The 14,489-nt window shown below is 40.8% G+C and overlaps 1 protein-coding gene across 1 annotated transcript in view; it reads right to left on the reverse strand.

The window, feature by feature from the left end:
• Nucleotides 1-12,680, reverse strand: part of GALM (galactose mutarotase) — a 46,428-nt gene extending 33,748 nt beyond the window's left edge. The window contains exons 1-3 of the mRNA XM_019742276.3: nt 12,285-12,680; nt 4,459-4,613; nt 188-394 (exon numbers count right to left, since the gene is read on the reverse strand). Coding sequence (XP_019597835.2) covers nt 188-394; nt 4,459-4,613; nt 12,285-12,474 — 552 coding nt within the window. The 5' untranslated portion in view covers nt 12,475-12,680. The remainder of the gene's footprint in view (nt 1-187; nt 395-4,458; nt 4,614-12,284) is intronic.
• Between the last annotated feature and the right edge of the window lie 1,809 nt (nt 12,681-14,489).

Here is a 14,489-nt window from a genome sequence, read left to right on the forward strand (position 1 = left end):
CTGAGCCAGATACTTTGCTGGGTACTTTTCATCATCACCGGGGCGACCCCATCACCAGAGTAATTCCATGCTGGGTTGGTTTCTCCAGCCACTCCCCCAAGTCATTCCACAAAGCGCATCACTGCAGGAGAGAAGAGACACGTTACACTTTATAGCACAGCAGGAGAGCAGAGGCAAGCTCACTTACCTGGCCTGCCAGGTTGAAATAAGAATGGTTGGTCAGATTGACCGGTGTGGTCTGATTGCTCTGTGCTCGATAGTTGACCATGAGCTCTCCACCATCCAGCGTGTATGTCACCCAGACTTTTAACTCCCCAGGGTAACCTTCCTCACCATCTGGACTGACCCGAGAGAATTGGACTCCGTTTGACAGCACCCGAGGCGTCCAGAGGACCTAGAAAAAAAGTGTTTCCAAGCTGTTTAGTCACTCCAATCCCAAGCTAAATGCCACATTTACATATTAAAGACACTAATTCCAGGAAGGGAAATGATTATACAGTCAATAAGATTTTAGAATAATAGCCTAGATCTTAGTTATTCTAGAATTCTGTTTTATATGGAAAAGTAGCTTTTGAGAGAAAAGAAGTTTTTCTCTCTACCTCCTCACTCATATTTCCCATACTCCTTTTCCCTAAATCTATACATATATGTCTACAATATTTTCTTTCCCTTCTTTTTTTTAACCTCAGCACCCATTCTGAGTATCTATCATATAGCAATATCGGCTATCTGTTAATATAATAGTATTAAAAATAACATTAATAAATCAGCCCCTCTCTCCTGGGGGTACTATTTACAAATATTTACAAAGAACACTGTAAGGTGCTCGTTGTTTCCTGGGCAGAGTTCCAAACAAAGAAGAAAGTACTTGTTCCAATAAAAAGAGTTCTAGCCCACAAGTCAGGTTTGGGGACAGGTTTAGGGCCAGGTTTGTTCCAAGCTCACGGTGTGGCTTTGGACGTCAATCCTGTCCATAAAATAAAGGGGTTGAAAAAATGATCTCAACGGTTTCTGGAAATTATGATTCTAAGAGTAGCAAGAAAAATATGAAGAAAAGTTTTATAAGAGTTTTTTGCTTTTTGAAATAGAAATCTTGGATTTTTCTCAACTTAGCCCTAGGAGGCCCCAAGATTACACTTATGGGGAAAGAAGAACCAACATTTATCAGGTGGCCATCTGATGTTCATAGACAACTAGTAATATCTTGCATTTTCATCCTCTTTTAGGAGTTTGCTGATAATATGCTAATTTTTTTTTCTATGATCTTTTCAAATAGCATGAGTTACTTGGTTCTTATATAATTTCCAAAGTTCTCCCTTTAAAAATAAGAAAGATGGTTCTTCACTTGCTTGTCCCTTATCTTCAGGAACTTTTACTATCCTTCTTGAGATTTTAAAGACAAACCAGAACACCAAAACAAGGCACTTTGCGAGAAACTTCACAGATACCCTCTTATAGATACCATTATCCTCATTTAGTGATGAGCGAGCTGAGGCTCAGAAAGGATAAGCTGTTTGTCCCAGGCCACACAGCTAGTAAGACAGTAAATTTGAATCAAGCGGTCTTATTCTACACTATCAGAGGACAAGTTGGCCAGAGACCCCCCACTCCCTTTGGGGAGCCCTGAGATCACTAGTAAAGAGGCCTTTTGCAGACATGAGGGCTACAACAGCCATTGATCTGGTACTTTACATAAATCATTTCGCAAGATAAGAATTTGGTGGAACCAAAAATTTTTTTACCATATGTGTAGGTCAAAAGAGTTGAACAGTGGCAATTTCATGTGGCTTCAACTAACATTATTACCCCCATTTTACAGATGAGCAAATTGAGTTCAGTGGAGTTAACTTGCTCACTTCCACCCTCCACATCCCAAGGAAGTAGAGTAGAACCCTTTCAGAATTCATGCCCACTGTTTAAAGGGGGAAAACATATATATATTGTTTAAAGTTATACATGGAATTAGTGACAGAGCTAGGATTCAAACTAAGGCCTGACTGTCTAGTCTATTCCACATCTTAGTTTCAGTGAATGTTTTGTTCAAATCTCCATTTTCAACAGAAGAGTTGAGGCCAAAAACACTGTCATTCCAAATGGACTTGAAAAATAATAACTCCTATGAGCCAGAGGAATGGCCCATGAGCCCAGGCTCTGCCCACCCACTCTTGGCATGGTCTGCGTCTCTCCCACTGACATAGCATTTGGCAGGAAGGGGAGCCCAGCGGGAACTGAGGTCTCTGCCTTTACCTACTGTGAAAGCAGCTGGTATTTGAAACCAATTCACTGACCTTAGTAAAAAATTAATTTTAACTCTAATTAACTCCGAGAAACGTTGAATTTTCTAGACACTTCATATATAAAACCTGTTATATGTGTGATTGAAGAAAGAAAGAGAATCCTCCAAATGGAAAATTTTAGGAAGAAAATATTTGAAAGAAAATGTTCTTCACTTGCTTCCTAGTTTTCCTCCTTTAGAAAAAGGACACAATGGAAAGATTTTTGTAATAATATTAAACCAATGTTATCAGGTAAGTATAATTCCATGGAAAGTATAATTCCTGTTCATGGAAGGATTTCCCTGACCCTGTAGTTTCCAGATTTCCAGAAAATTTCCCAATTTGCACCTTTAGGCCTACTTATACCATTTATAATCCTGTCAGGTTATTCAAATTTCATCTTTTAAAAAATGTGTTGACATAAATAGAAAAACACCTCCAAGCCAACAATTATTCAGTAACTAGTGAGATCAACCACAACGTAAAACAGAGTTCACCTGATACTGCTCATGTTATCAAAACCTACCATTCAAAAACTTTCAATGGCTCCGTAACATTCCAAGTCTTTCCCCAACTCTCTGTGCTGTTGTGAAGTCACTGTCTCCAATATACACATATATTGAATGAAATGCTATCCTTTCTTCAAGGGCAGTTCAAATCCCACCTCCCCAGTTGTCACTAATTTGTCCACACCCGGTTCCTCTATCACACCACTGTCGTCTATATTATGGGTGTTGCAGCCCACCTGTAACAGTTATGTATGTAAGGGTCCTACCCCCTCACTATACTGTGAGCCTCAGAAATCCCCATCCTGTTACGCTTCCTGGTTCACAGAAGGGGCTCAGTACACACAGCGCACTCAAAGATACGTAAATACGTATACTCACTATTTGCTGTGTTCATACAGAACATGCATGTTAAGCAACACCACAGAAAATACCAGTAGAACAGAGAGAGCAGGAACAAGCTAGAATGAGGTGCTATTGCGAGGCTTCTCTGAAGATGCCTGTCCGACCAGAGCTGGGCCTAACTTCCTCTGGTTGGGGTTTGCCCACGGACCTGGCATATTCCAAAGACCCTCTGCCTCCATGCCTCCCTGGCGTGAGGAGTCTCATCACTGAGGAAAGGGAAACCGATGGGACAGTCTGTTTCTAGGCCACAGACAGGAAGCTGGTGGGACAGGGGAAACAGAGAGTGACCAACTTCCTTCAACAGGACAGGTGGTGGCCAGAGGCAGAAAAGATATTGTGATCCTTCACTGCCATACATGTTGCTGTCTTCTCTGGCTCTTCTCTAGGAAATAACCTGGCTGGTATAATTCAAAGGAAAGTTAATTACCAAAAAAATCTCCCTCACAGCCTGAAATTAGACTAGTAAGAGAATCACTGGGGGTTAACTAGCAGATTCCCACCTAGCCAGGAAGCAGGAGGCCAGGCATTCCTACCTCAGGGAAAAGCTGATTGATTTGCTTTGCTAACCTTGTTTTTACTGGGATTTACGTGGGGAATGGGAGTTTTAATGTGGAAAGGGGAACGGGGGAGAAACAGGTAATTCTGAGGCATGAGGCACTTCAGTGGAAGGGTAGGCCTGGATGTAGCACACATTGCATGGGGAGGGGGCTTAATGACAGATACAGGGGGGTGGGTTGGATTGGGGGCACCCACGGTTTTGGCCATGGAGGACACCAGCAGTCGTAGTGTAGGAATGAGGGCTTCAGGCCCAGCAGCTGACTTAGGAGTATGTGGCCTGTCAGAGCCTCAGATTTCTTCTTTGGTGATAATACAGTGTTCTAGTAAGGGTGAGAGATAATACATTCTGTGCCTGGCACAGTAAGTGGTTAGGCATTATTTTTCATCCCTCTTGTGCCTGAGGTCAACTCATCTCCCTGGTCCCAACGCTGTGAGAAAGTCATTCCCTGTCTTTCCTAAGTCAAGGTTCATCGCCTTTCACTCAGGGCTCCCCTGCCTGTTCTGGTCAGATGAGCTGGAGAAGGATGGGTGCTGGAACAGGGCCAGGGCATCTGCTCCCCAAAACCACGGGAGAAGCCTCTTTTGGGTATCGCTTTTACAAATGCATTTGCTCCAGGGTCTAGGATTATGCCTGGCAAACTGAATGTATGCTTGAAGGTACTTTGTGAACTAACTATGCCAGGTAAGGACAATGTCCAAAGCCCCTGACTCACCTTATCAAACCCTCTGACTCCTCCATGCAGACTGTTGGGCCCGTTGTTAATGGCCAGCTTATACTCTTTACCATCCAATGTGAATGTTCCTTTGGCAATTCGGTTGGCCACCCTGCCAACCACTGCTCCAAAGTAGGGCTGCTTTTGAAGGTACCCTGCAAGGACACAGGGTGACAGAGTTTTTTTAAACACTTCAAATCATAGGTGAGGCTCACACTGCTGCCCCCCCACTTTCTTCCAAGGGAATCTGCAGGTAGTAACCCTCTGGGCATAGCAAAGTCCTCATGGAAGCACAGAAAAATGGTGTTGTCTACACATGAGCATTTTCCTTTCAAAAGTAGTAAACATTTTGAAGAACTTTATAAAGCACAAAGAAGACATTTAGATCATCTTAATGTCATCATTAGCAAAAACCACTGTTAATATTCTTATGTATATCCTTCTGTCATTTACTATATGTATATAAGTGCTTTTCATAAAACTGAGGTTTTAGTATACATGCTGCTTTGTAATCTGTTTTTCTAGGCCAATCAATTTTCTTAACTAAAAATTACATTTTTGTGTAGTCTTGAGAAGAACTATCTTGTTCTTTTTTTCATTAAAAAAAATCATACAATTAGTATATAAAAATACCCTTTAAAGAATGTTAAATATGTAAGTATAATATAGGATGCCCAGTTAAATCTAATTTCAGGTAAATGAATAATATTTGAGTATAAGTATGTCCATATTTTTATTATTACACATAGCACATACTAATACTTAAAAATATTTGTTTTTCATCTGAAATTCAAATTTAATTGGGCATCCTATATTTTTATTTGCTAAACCTGGCAACCTTAATAAAGAGTAAAACACAAAAGCCCTCCTTCATCTCTCAATTCCGCTCCTTCCCAGTGATAATCACTGCTATACACTAAGTTTTTTGTTTTTTTAAATTAACTACATTCAGGCAAATAGAAATACACAAACACACATATTCTCTATAAAGAGAGTCCTACTATACACATCATTTTGCAATTTTTCAGTTACCAAATGTCTTAAGAGCTATGTGACTACATATCCGTTAATCATATTCATTTCGATAGCTAATTGGCATATTGATGAGCATAAACGTTGTCAGCTTTTTAGGGGGCTGTAAAAAGCAATCTAGCATCCTTGTACTTACAACTTTGTGTATGGGCATATTACAGTAGTTTCCTTCTCTTTAATTTCCTCTATGTTACAATCTTTTAGATCATATTACAATGGCAGAGATTAAGGAAGTAGTTTTTTTTTTTTGTATTATCACCAGGAGTACTTTCTACTTTATTCTTCACTCAGATGCCCCTGCAATTCCATTCCTCTTGCCTGTGGCACCATGTATCTATCACCATCTACTGGGTCAGAAGAGTATGCAATTCAAAATATGAACTATTTTTACCATGACTGGAGGGCTCGCAGGATACAGGTCACAGGTTCCCATTACTCAACTGGTTGGACATAAGTGAAACATTAATCATTCTCTTCCAGGTCTTTCTTGGTTCACCTCTTTGCTCATCTGTAGGTCCCGAGTCCTGCCCATAGACTATCATAGTAGCTAATGCTTACTGAGCGCTTGCTAAGTCTCAGCCACTCTCTAAGTGCTCTACATTTAACTCATTTCATCCTCAGAATACTTCTATGAGGTAGACACTATTATTACCCTTAGTTTACAGGTATGGAAACTGAGGACAGAAAGGTTAAGTAACTTGCCCAAAACACATAGCTAGTTAGTTAGTAGCAGGACCAGGATTTGAACCCAAGTATTCAGGCTCCTGAGTACATGTTCTTGAGTATCACATCATTTGGAAAGTGCAAGGCTTTCTGGTTCATTGAACTGACCATCACCTCTTAGCACAGGCCAGGCTAATCTTTCCACCAGCTCCCACCTGTCTCCCTACCCTCTTCTCTCTGAAGTTGTAGCTTTAAAATCCCTTACACTGGGTAACCAAAAGCAGTCCCAAGGGGCCAAACAATCTTTTCTTAGTTTTGCTTCATCTGCTTTTATTTTTGTTTTTAATACTTTATTTTTTAGAGCAGCTTTAAATTCACAGCAAAATTGAGCAGAAGGTACAGAGATTTCCCATATACCCCCATTCCCCCACATGCCTCCCCCATTATCAACACCCCCCTACCCGAGTGGTGCATTTGTTACAATGGATGAACCTACATTGACACATCATAATTACCCAGAGTCCATAATTCACATTAGGGTTCACTCTTAGTGTTGTACATGCTATGTGTTTGGACAAATGTATAATGACATGCGTCCATCATTTTAATATCATCCAGAGTATTTTCAGCGCCATAAAAATCTGTGTGCTGCCTATTCATCCCTCCCATCCCCTTAGCCCCTGTAAACCACTGATCTTTGTTTTGCTGTCTCCATAGATTTGCCTTTTTCATAGTGTTATATAGTTGGAATCATACAGTATATAGCTTTTGAAGATGGACTTCTTTCATTTAGTAATATGTATTTAAGGGTCCTCCGTGGCTTTTTGTGGCTTAATAGCTCATTTCTTTTTAGCACCGAATAATATTCCATTATCTGGATGTACCACTTTATCTATCCATTCTCCTACAAGGAACACCTTGGTTGCTTTCAAGCTTGGACAATTATGAATAAAGCTACTATAAACATTCATATGCAGGTTTTCATGTGGACATAAGTTTTTAACGCCTTTGAGTAAATACCAAGGAATGCGATTGCCGTGTCATATACTTAGAGTCTGTTTAGTTTTGTAAGAACTACCAAACTGTCTCCCAAAGTGGCTGCACCATTTGCATTCCTATTGCGCCACATCCTTGCCAGCATTTGGTGGTGTCAGTGTTCTGAACTTTTATTCTAATAGGTCTCACCGTTCTTCCAATTTTTATTTTCCTGATGACAGAGAATGCGGAACATTAACTTGCTTTTCAGGAGCTCAAAAATGTGAAGAAAAGCAGAATTGTTGTTCAAAAATTGTTTGGCTCTATCTATTTTTGACTCTCACCTGGATTCATTCAACAAGTGTTCACTGAGCCCGTACTCTCTTCTAGCCACATGCTTAGCAACAATGACAAATCCAATAGCAATAGCAAAGCTGCTGCCTCATGGGCTTGTAAGAATTCCTTCAGAAGGGACCACTTTCTAGTTAATAAGCCCATGGAGATAAGAAACACTGGTTGGTCCTTAGTTTAGATGAAGAGTTTTTAAAGATTAGATCATAAGGACAGCAGAAACCACTGCTCCCACCTGTCTCGGAAAATCTCTTCAGAACAAATGGATTTTATACTATCTTCATATGTTACTAAGCTTTTACATCAAATCAGAATTACAAAAAGTGACAGTCCCCAAATCTTGAATAGGATGTGACTAAAAAGCTTGTTTGGAAATACAGAAAACACTGTTTTCCATAAAAAGGGCAAAGTTTGTAGGTCAAGCCAGATTCAATCAAGATAGAATGCAGATTTAATCAAGTCAATTGCTGACATGGGATAAAGGGTACAGGAAAACTTTGTCCCTTTTTCTGGGCAAGGGGTTGGTCAGAATATATTATTAATAAAGGCTTAACCGTGGGTTATGCGGCCCTTTCCATTCCTCTAACAGCTCAAGGATCCCAGCTATGACCCTCATCCTAGACAGCCCAAACCTTTGCCAGAGTGCCCTGAAGTCTCAAATAAAATTGCACACTAGTCTCAAAACCTCTATACCCTGAACAACTTTTCTTTGACTTTCTGAGCAAAACAAACATTACTTTAATTGACAAGCCCTTTAAGCATCCCAACTAGTTTATTTTTAAATGGCTGCTGGTTGTCCCAGATGAATCTCCATGCCATTTTTTTGCAGTTAACAAAGTGAAATAAAAAGTTCAAAGTGTGAGGGAAGATATTTAGGGGCAAAGGAAGGAAAAGAGATAAAAATTATTAATTGTTCACCATAGTCACACAACATCACAGCCCATAGCACGTTTAATCATTATCCATTTGTTTCAGGTGAGGAAATAGGTCCGGCGACCTATTTAAATAATTTGCTTAAGGTCACATAGCTGTGAGGGACAAAACAGATTTAAACCAAGAATCTTCAATGCTTCTCTAAGTGCACTCTTGGGCATCTGTAATATTAAACTGCAGCCTCTAAACTGGTCTCTTTTCCTCCATTCCCTCTTATGAACTCAGGTTTTCTAAAAGCACTACATTTATTTTTTCCTAGTTTTTCTATAATGGCTCTCATGGCATTAAGAGGTGGGTATTTGGTGGTAACTGGGTGTTGGTGGGAAGATGGAGGGGAAGGAGTTTCATGGATTGTATGGGTAGGTTGTCTATATGTGCGGCTTATAAGCAAATATTCTCATCATAGGTTTTGAAAGAAATCAAGACTGCAGGTGGGACATGCAGATGAAAAACATTTAAAGATATTTTAAATACAAAAAATGGTAGAAAAACTCATGGGAGGCATGGCTGATTTTTCCAGCCTGTAACTAAAAGACCATATGATTTACCTCTTTAGTATTCTACAGAAGGAAGATCTCATTTTCCCAGGAAGAAATCAAACCATTCTGACCTCTGGTCATGGCCATGATCCAAGCAGTTTATATAATCAATCTGGGAAATTGGAGATAGTTCACATCTAACCTGGCAGTTATAAAAGGACCATGTCTAATGGAATTATCCATGCTTAGTTCTTCCCCGTGGCTCAAAACCTTTTTGGGACATGGTAATGAAGGTAACCCCCTACTCTGTCATATCTTATTGCTTTAAGTTATTTGCCTATTTGTTTACATAATATACTCAGACATTCTTAAAGACTATGTAGTGAAAATTAAGTCTCCTTCCTATTCCTGTACCCCAGCTACCCAGAGTCCTTACTTAAAAAACAACCACTGTTGCTTAAAAAACAACCATGGGTTGTAATACACTAGAATTGATCAAAATAGCCGCAGAGCACCATTCCATACTACAGTCATGCATTGCTTAACAATGGGGACACACTGTTAGGAGATTTCGTTGTTATACAAACATCATAGAGTGCACTTACACAAACCTGTTAGTAAAGCCTACTACACACCTAGTCTATATGGTATACCACCGTACCGAGTATGTGCAGTCGGATATTGACCCAAACATCATTATTTGGCACATGACTGTAATCTGATTGAGACAATTGTGCTTCCTGTTATGACATATATGAAGTCTTCTTTATCTTCGGCAATACTAAAAGGATCTACAAAAACCTGAAAGACAGGGCTTTAAAAAGGGAACAAGGGGCAGCCTGCAATGACCTCAAAGATGGCTGCAGGAAGTATTACTGGCTGTTCTGGGCATTTTCCCCCCCAACTTCTCTTTTGAAAACAGCTCGATTGCTTTTTAAAATACGTAATTAAATTATCTACATTGTAGCACAAGAATGAAAAGATCTCTCTTGATCCAGCACCTAGAATATTTTAGATGTTTTTTGTGAAGCTTGTGATGCATCCTGGTTAAGAAAAGGCTCTTTAACTTTTTCAAGAAATGTCAGTAACATGGAGGGCAAGACAATACAAAAGAGATCATTGTAATCTGAGAGGATCAGGTTTTTTTTTCTCCCTCTTAAGCACATTTAGGGATAATACTTTCTTGCACCCAGACTGCCACAAGAGTCATAGACTCTTAGAGGCAATTGTATAAATGCCCTCACAAAACCAGCACTCCTATGCCCTGTGCTTCCCAGGTGCCACGTCACCATGACACGCATTTCATATGAATTCCAGAAAGACACCTTGTGCTTTAAAATCCACGTGACTCACATCAGAACTAAAAACAGGAAGAATTGAGTGTGTGGGGATAGGGCCTAAACGGTGATAAGGCAGAGATGGAAATGAGATGATATTAGGTTGGTGTAAAAATAACTGCAGTTTAAAAGGTTAAAAATAACTACAAAAACAGCAATTACTTTTGCACCAACCTAATGCAACTAGGTGCTCTTAGCTTATCATTTCCAATTCTTTTCTGGCTCTGCAATTGTAGGCCTCATATCCAATTCTTGGACTCCATGGGCAATTTTGCACCAATCAAGTCATCTCTTGATGGTTCTGTTTCATTCTAGAAAATGGTTATGCTACTAACAGAGAGAGGTGACTCAGCAAAATGATTCTGAAGAATCTTCCTTTGTCACTTGTCAACCCTCTTGCCTCCTGACTTTGACGACAGATGTGAACTCCTAACCCCAGAAACCAGAAATTCAAGGGGTCTTGGAGACGAAGGGGAAGTGGAGCTGCTTTTCCTCATGTCCCTATAACTTCCTACCCATGAGTCTCCTGTAATAGACTTGCTGAAGTTACTAAAGAGATTCTGCTGAAGATTACCTCTCCAAGGCAAGCTGTGGAAGCAACCAGAGAGCAAGGAATAGGATCCTTAGGAATATTCTAAGACATTTTGTTAAGGATATGGGGAGCAAATTTCAGTCTCCTACGGGAAAACCAATACTCTCAAGAATTTTCTGTTGACCTCCAACCATGAGCCATGCTACATATTTAAAGAACCAAACAGACAGAAAGATGCGCCTAAAGGAAAACCTCAAACCTCCTCTGTAACAGATTTTGTTCACACCCCTACCATTGAACAGAGAGTATTAGTTCTCAGGCAGGCAGTTTTATTTCAGACCTCATTTTCTGTCTGGTTACACCCTAGTGCCAACAGAGCACTGTGTACATTTTCTTTTGTTGTGATCAAAGTGCAATTGTAATTATTTATTTATGCAATTATTTGGCCAAACGTTCTATCCCCAGCTAAACTGCAATCTCCAAGAGGGTGGCAACCTTGTCGGTCTCATTGAATAATTAAGTTTTTAAATGCATGAATAGGTGATCTTATTAGAGAACATTATGTTAAGTGAAATAAGTCAGAAAGAGAAAGACAAATACCATATGATCTCACTTATATGCGGAATCTAAAGAAAAGAATAAGTGAATGAACTAATCAGAGACAGTTTTGGAAACATGGAGGAAAAACAGAGGGTTGCTAGAGGGGCGGGGGTGTGGGGATAAGGGGGAAGGTGAGGGGTTTTGAAAAATAGTCGGTAACCACAAGATGGTCATGGGGGTTTGAAAATTAATTTGGGGAACGTACAGAGGGATAGTGGATGGGGGGAGGGGGGTTCACACAGTGTGAGGGATATAAATGATAAACGTCTAAGTGTCTTGTGCACCTGAAACTAATTAAAAAAAAAAAAAATAGGTGATCTTAATCGCCCACAGATTCCAACAGAATAAAAGTCCACTCTAGTTAGAAGGAGACTTCATTTCTACACTTCTTTGTTCCATTCCCTACATGGTTATTGAGCAGGGGGTGCTGGGCAGTAACCCCACTAGATCAAAGTGGATAAGCTGGTACCCCCTGAGCATTTCTGAGACAACCATGCCTCAAAGAATCTGATCAAGGAAAAAGGAAGTAGAAGACACAGGTCTTTGATTTTCCTTCTTCAGAAAGGGCAAGGGAAGGTACTGGGAGCCACAACCCCCAGCCCGTTTTTTTTCCTCTCCTGCCCTCATAAAGGTCAGGCAGTTCAAAGGTAGCTACAGGGTTGCTGGAATTTTAGTTTACCCTCGTTGACTTTTGAAATTAATCGAGGCAAAGCCTGAATGGATAACCAGAGGCCAAGTCCTATAGCTGTTTCTATTCATTTTGTCTTTTTCCAAGCACTGAATCGCAACACTGAGTTAGCGGGATCCAAGCATTCCTGACCATTCCAAGTTCGGGTCCTTCCCCCTTGGTCCCAGCACCGCAAGCAGCCCGATCAGGCGGGAGGGGCGTTTGCGGGATGGGCCTGGGGGCAGAGGTCAACGCACCTTCCAACTCGGCAAAGCCAAGGACCACATCTGAGGCTCTGCCCTGCCTGTCTTTGACCTCCAGGGCCGTGATGGTGCAGCCCCAGGAGATGAGGTCCACTTTCAGCAGGTCTGATTGCAGCTGGAACTTCTCCACCGTCCCTGCCCCCAAGGGCAGGTCTCCAAACACGGCTCTCGTCACCGAAACCATTGAGAAGTCTCAGGTTGTTCTGCTACTCCTGGCCTTTCGAATTCGGGCCACCAAACTCCTAGCGACTGAAGTTTACGGGACAAGGGGCGAGACACGGCTCAGACTCCTCCCCTTTCTTGCCTGGATTTAGGGAGTGACCATTCCTGCAAACTTGAAGGCAAAATTTCCAGCCAGATTTGCAGTTCTTTTTCATTGCTAACTCTGGCTGCATTGCATGTTGGGAATGGTAGTCTTTGGAAAGTGAAATTGCATTTTGGGGCCTGTAGTCTTTCTAACCCCAATCCTGAATCTGCAGGATTCTACCTCTTTCCCTGGCCCGTGGTTCTCAACATGCAATGAGCTGTTCATTAATGTTGGTGGCTGACTTTCAGATAAAATGCGGGAAAATACAGAGAGCAGAATTAGAGCCAGGGGGGCAGATCTTGGGGGAAAATTCTCTCCTGACTGCTGGCCTGGAGTAGCAGCATAGACAGATTCAGGGGTAGATGGTGAGGTGTATAAGAAGGTGATCAGTGGAAGACTCCGGCTTTCTTTTCTTCAGGGACCTGGGAAAGGGTACCTACCTCCTCTTGCTCCTGAAGTTTAAAGTTCCTTTAAAAAGGAAACAAATATTTATGAAGGTCTTCATAAATGTCAGGTACTGTACTTTCATTACCTCCTTTCCACAAGCAGAGAAAGGCTTTCAGTATGTACTGCTGGGAGAGGAAAGACACTGAGGTCATTATATAATTGTCATTCTTTAGTGTGACTCAGAATTATTTGAGATTTTAAAAATGCGTATTCCCAGTACTGTCCCTGGAATTTCTGATTTTGTGAGTCTATGGTGACGCTCAGGAATCTGCCTTTTTCACATGTTCCCCAGGTTATTCCAGTGTAGATCATCTGGGACCAAACTTTGAGAAATATAGCTCTAAGTTTTGATGACTAATTTCAGGGTTTTTCCCCCCTGAAATAGGCTTAGATGACAGAGGACTAAAATAGAGCTATTAAAGGCCTTAATAGGATTGTCAGATAAAATACAGGAGCCTGTGTATTTCTTTGCCTAATCTGGCAACTCTGAACAGTCCTGGACCGAGGGAGGAAGGATGCTGGAAGCCTGAAAACATTTACTTGACTGTCTGTTTTCTCATCTAGTCTTTGCCTGATGCTGCTTTTGTTTGCTTCCTAGGGACTTCAGAGGGGATCCAACTAGACTGTGATGAGTGCCAAAAGGATTTATGATTAGGAACTTAGGAGAATTGGAATCAGGTTCCTGGAATCAGATGCTAATAGAACACAACTGTCTCTCAGCCCTTCCTGTCTGTGTAGTTGGCAGGAATATTTAGGATTTTTACCACAAATCCTCAATTCTCATTCATGAAGCAGGGGAATTCTGATAGCAAAGAAAAATGAGAGCTTGCAACAGGCTTCACTGAAGTGTAACATATAATAACAAAAAGACCCAAACAAGTCAAATTACAGATTGCACCACACTCATCCAGTAATTGACAGGCACTCTTACGTGCTGTTTCATCCGAAATGCTCATAAACTTTGCAACCCTCATCAGCCCACTTAACATTTATGGCTGATTCATACACAAGCCCTTTTGGCAATGCTGTATTAGCAAGGATGTCTTAGAATCTCTTCTGTGAGCAGGAAGACAGCATTTTCTTTTCTCAGCTGCCAGTTCTCAATGTTCTGCCAAACTTGTGTTGTTACGGAAAGAAATAAATGTATTTGAATGGCCAAAGCCAAATGTCACTAGGGTAAGTCTTGTAGCTTGGCTTGGTAGAAAATGAAACATCTTAGATGTCTCTCTAAGATGCAAGAAGTACACTTCTTGATTTTGTTTTCCTTTTGCTTTTCAAGGTTTGACTTATTGAGCCAAATAGAACTACATTGGCTAAGGCAGCTAGCAGGCACAAACCTTGATTTTTCTTACCCAAATATCCCATTTTCCTACTCCCACAGTGGTACTCAAATGGAATATTTGTGTACTTTAAAAAAAAAAATAAAAAGAGCCTAAATCTAAGGA

Source organism: Rhinolophus sinicus, chromosome 2, assembly GCF_057876585.1.
Source record: "Rhinolophus sinicus isolate RSI-liver-muscle chromosome 2, RSI-T2T, whole genome shotgun sequence".
NCBI lineage: Eukaryota > Metazoa > Chordata > Mammalia > Chiroptera > Rhinolophidae > Rhinolophus > Rhinolophus sinicus.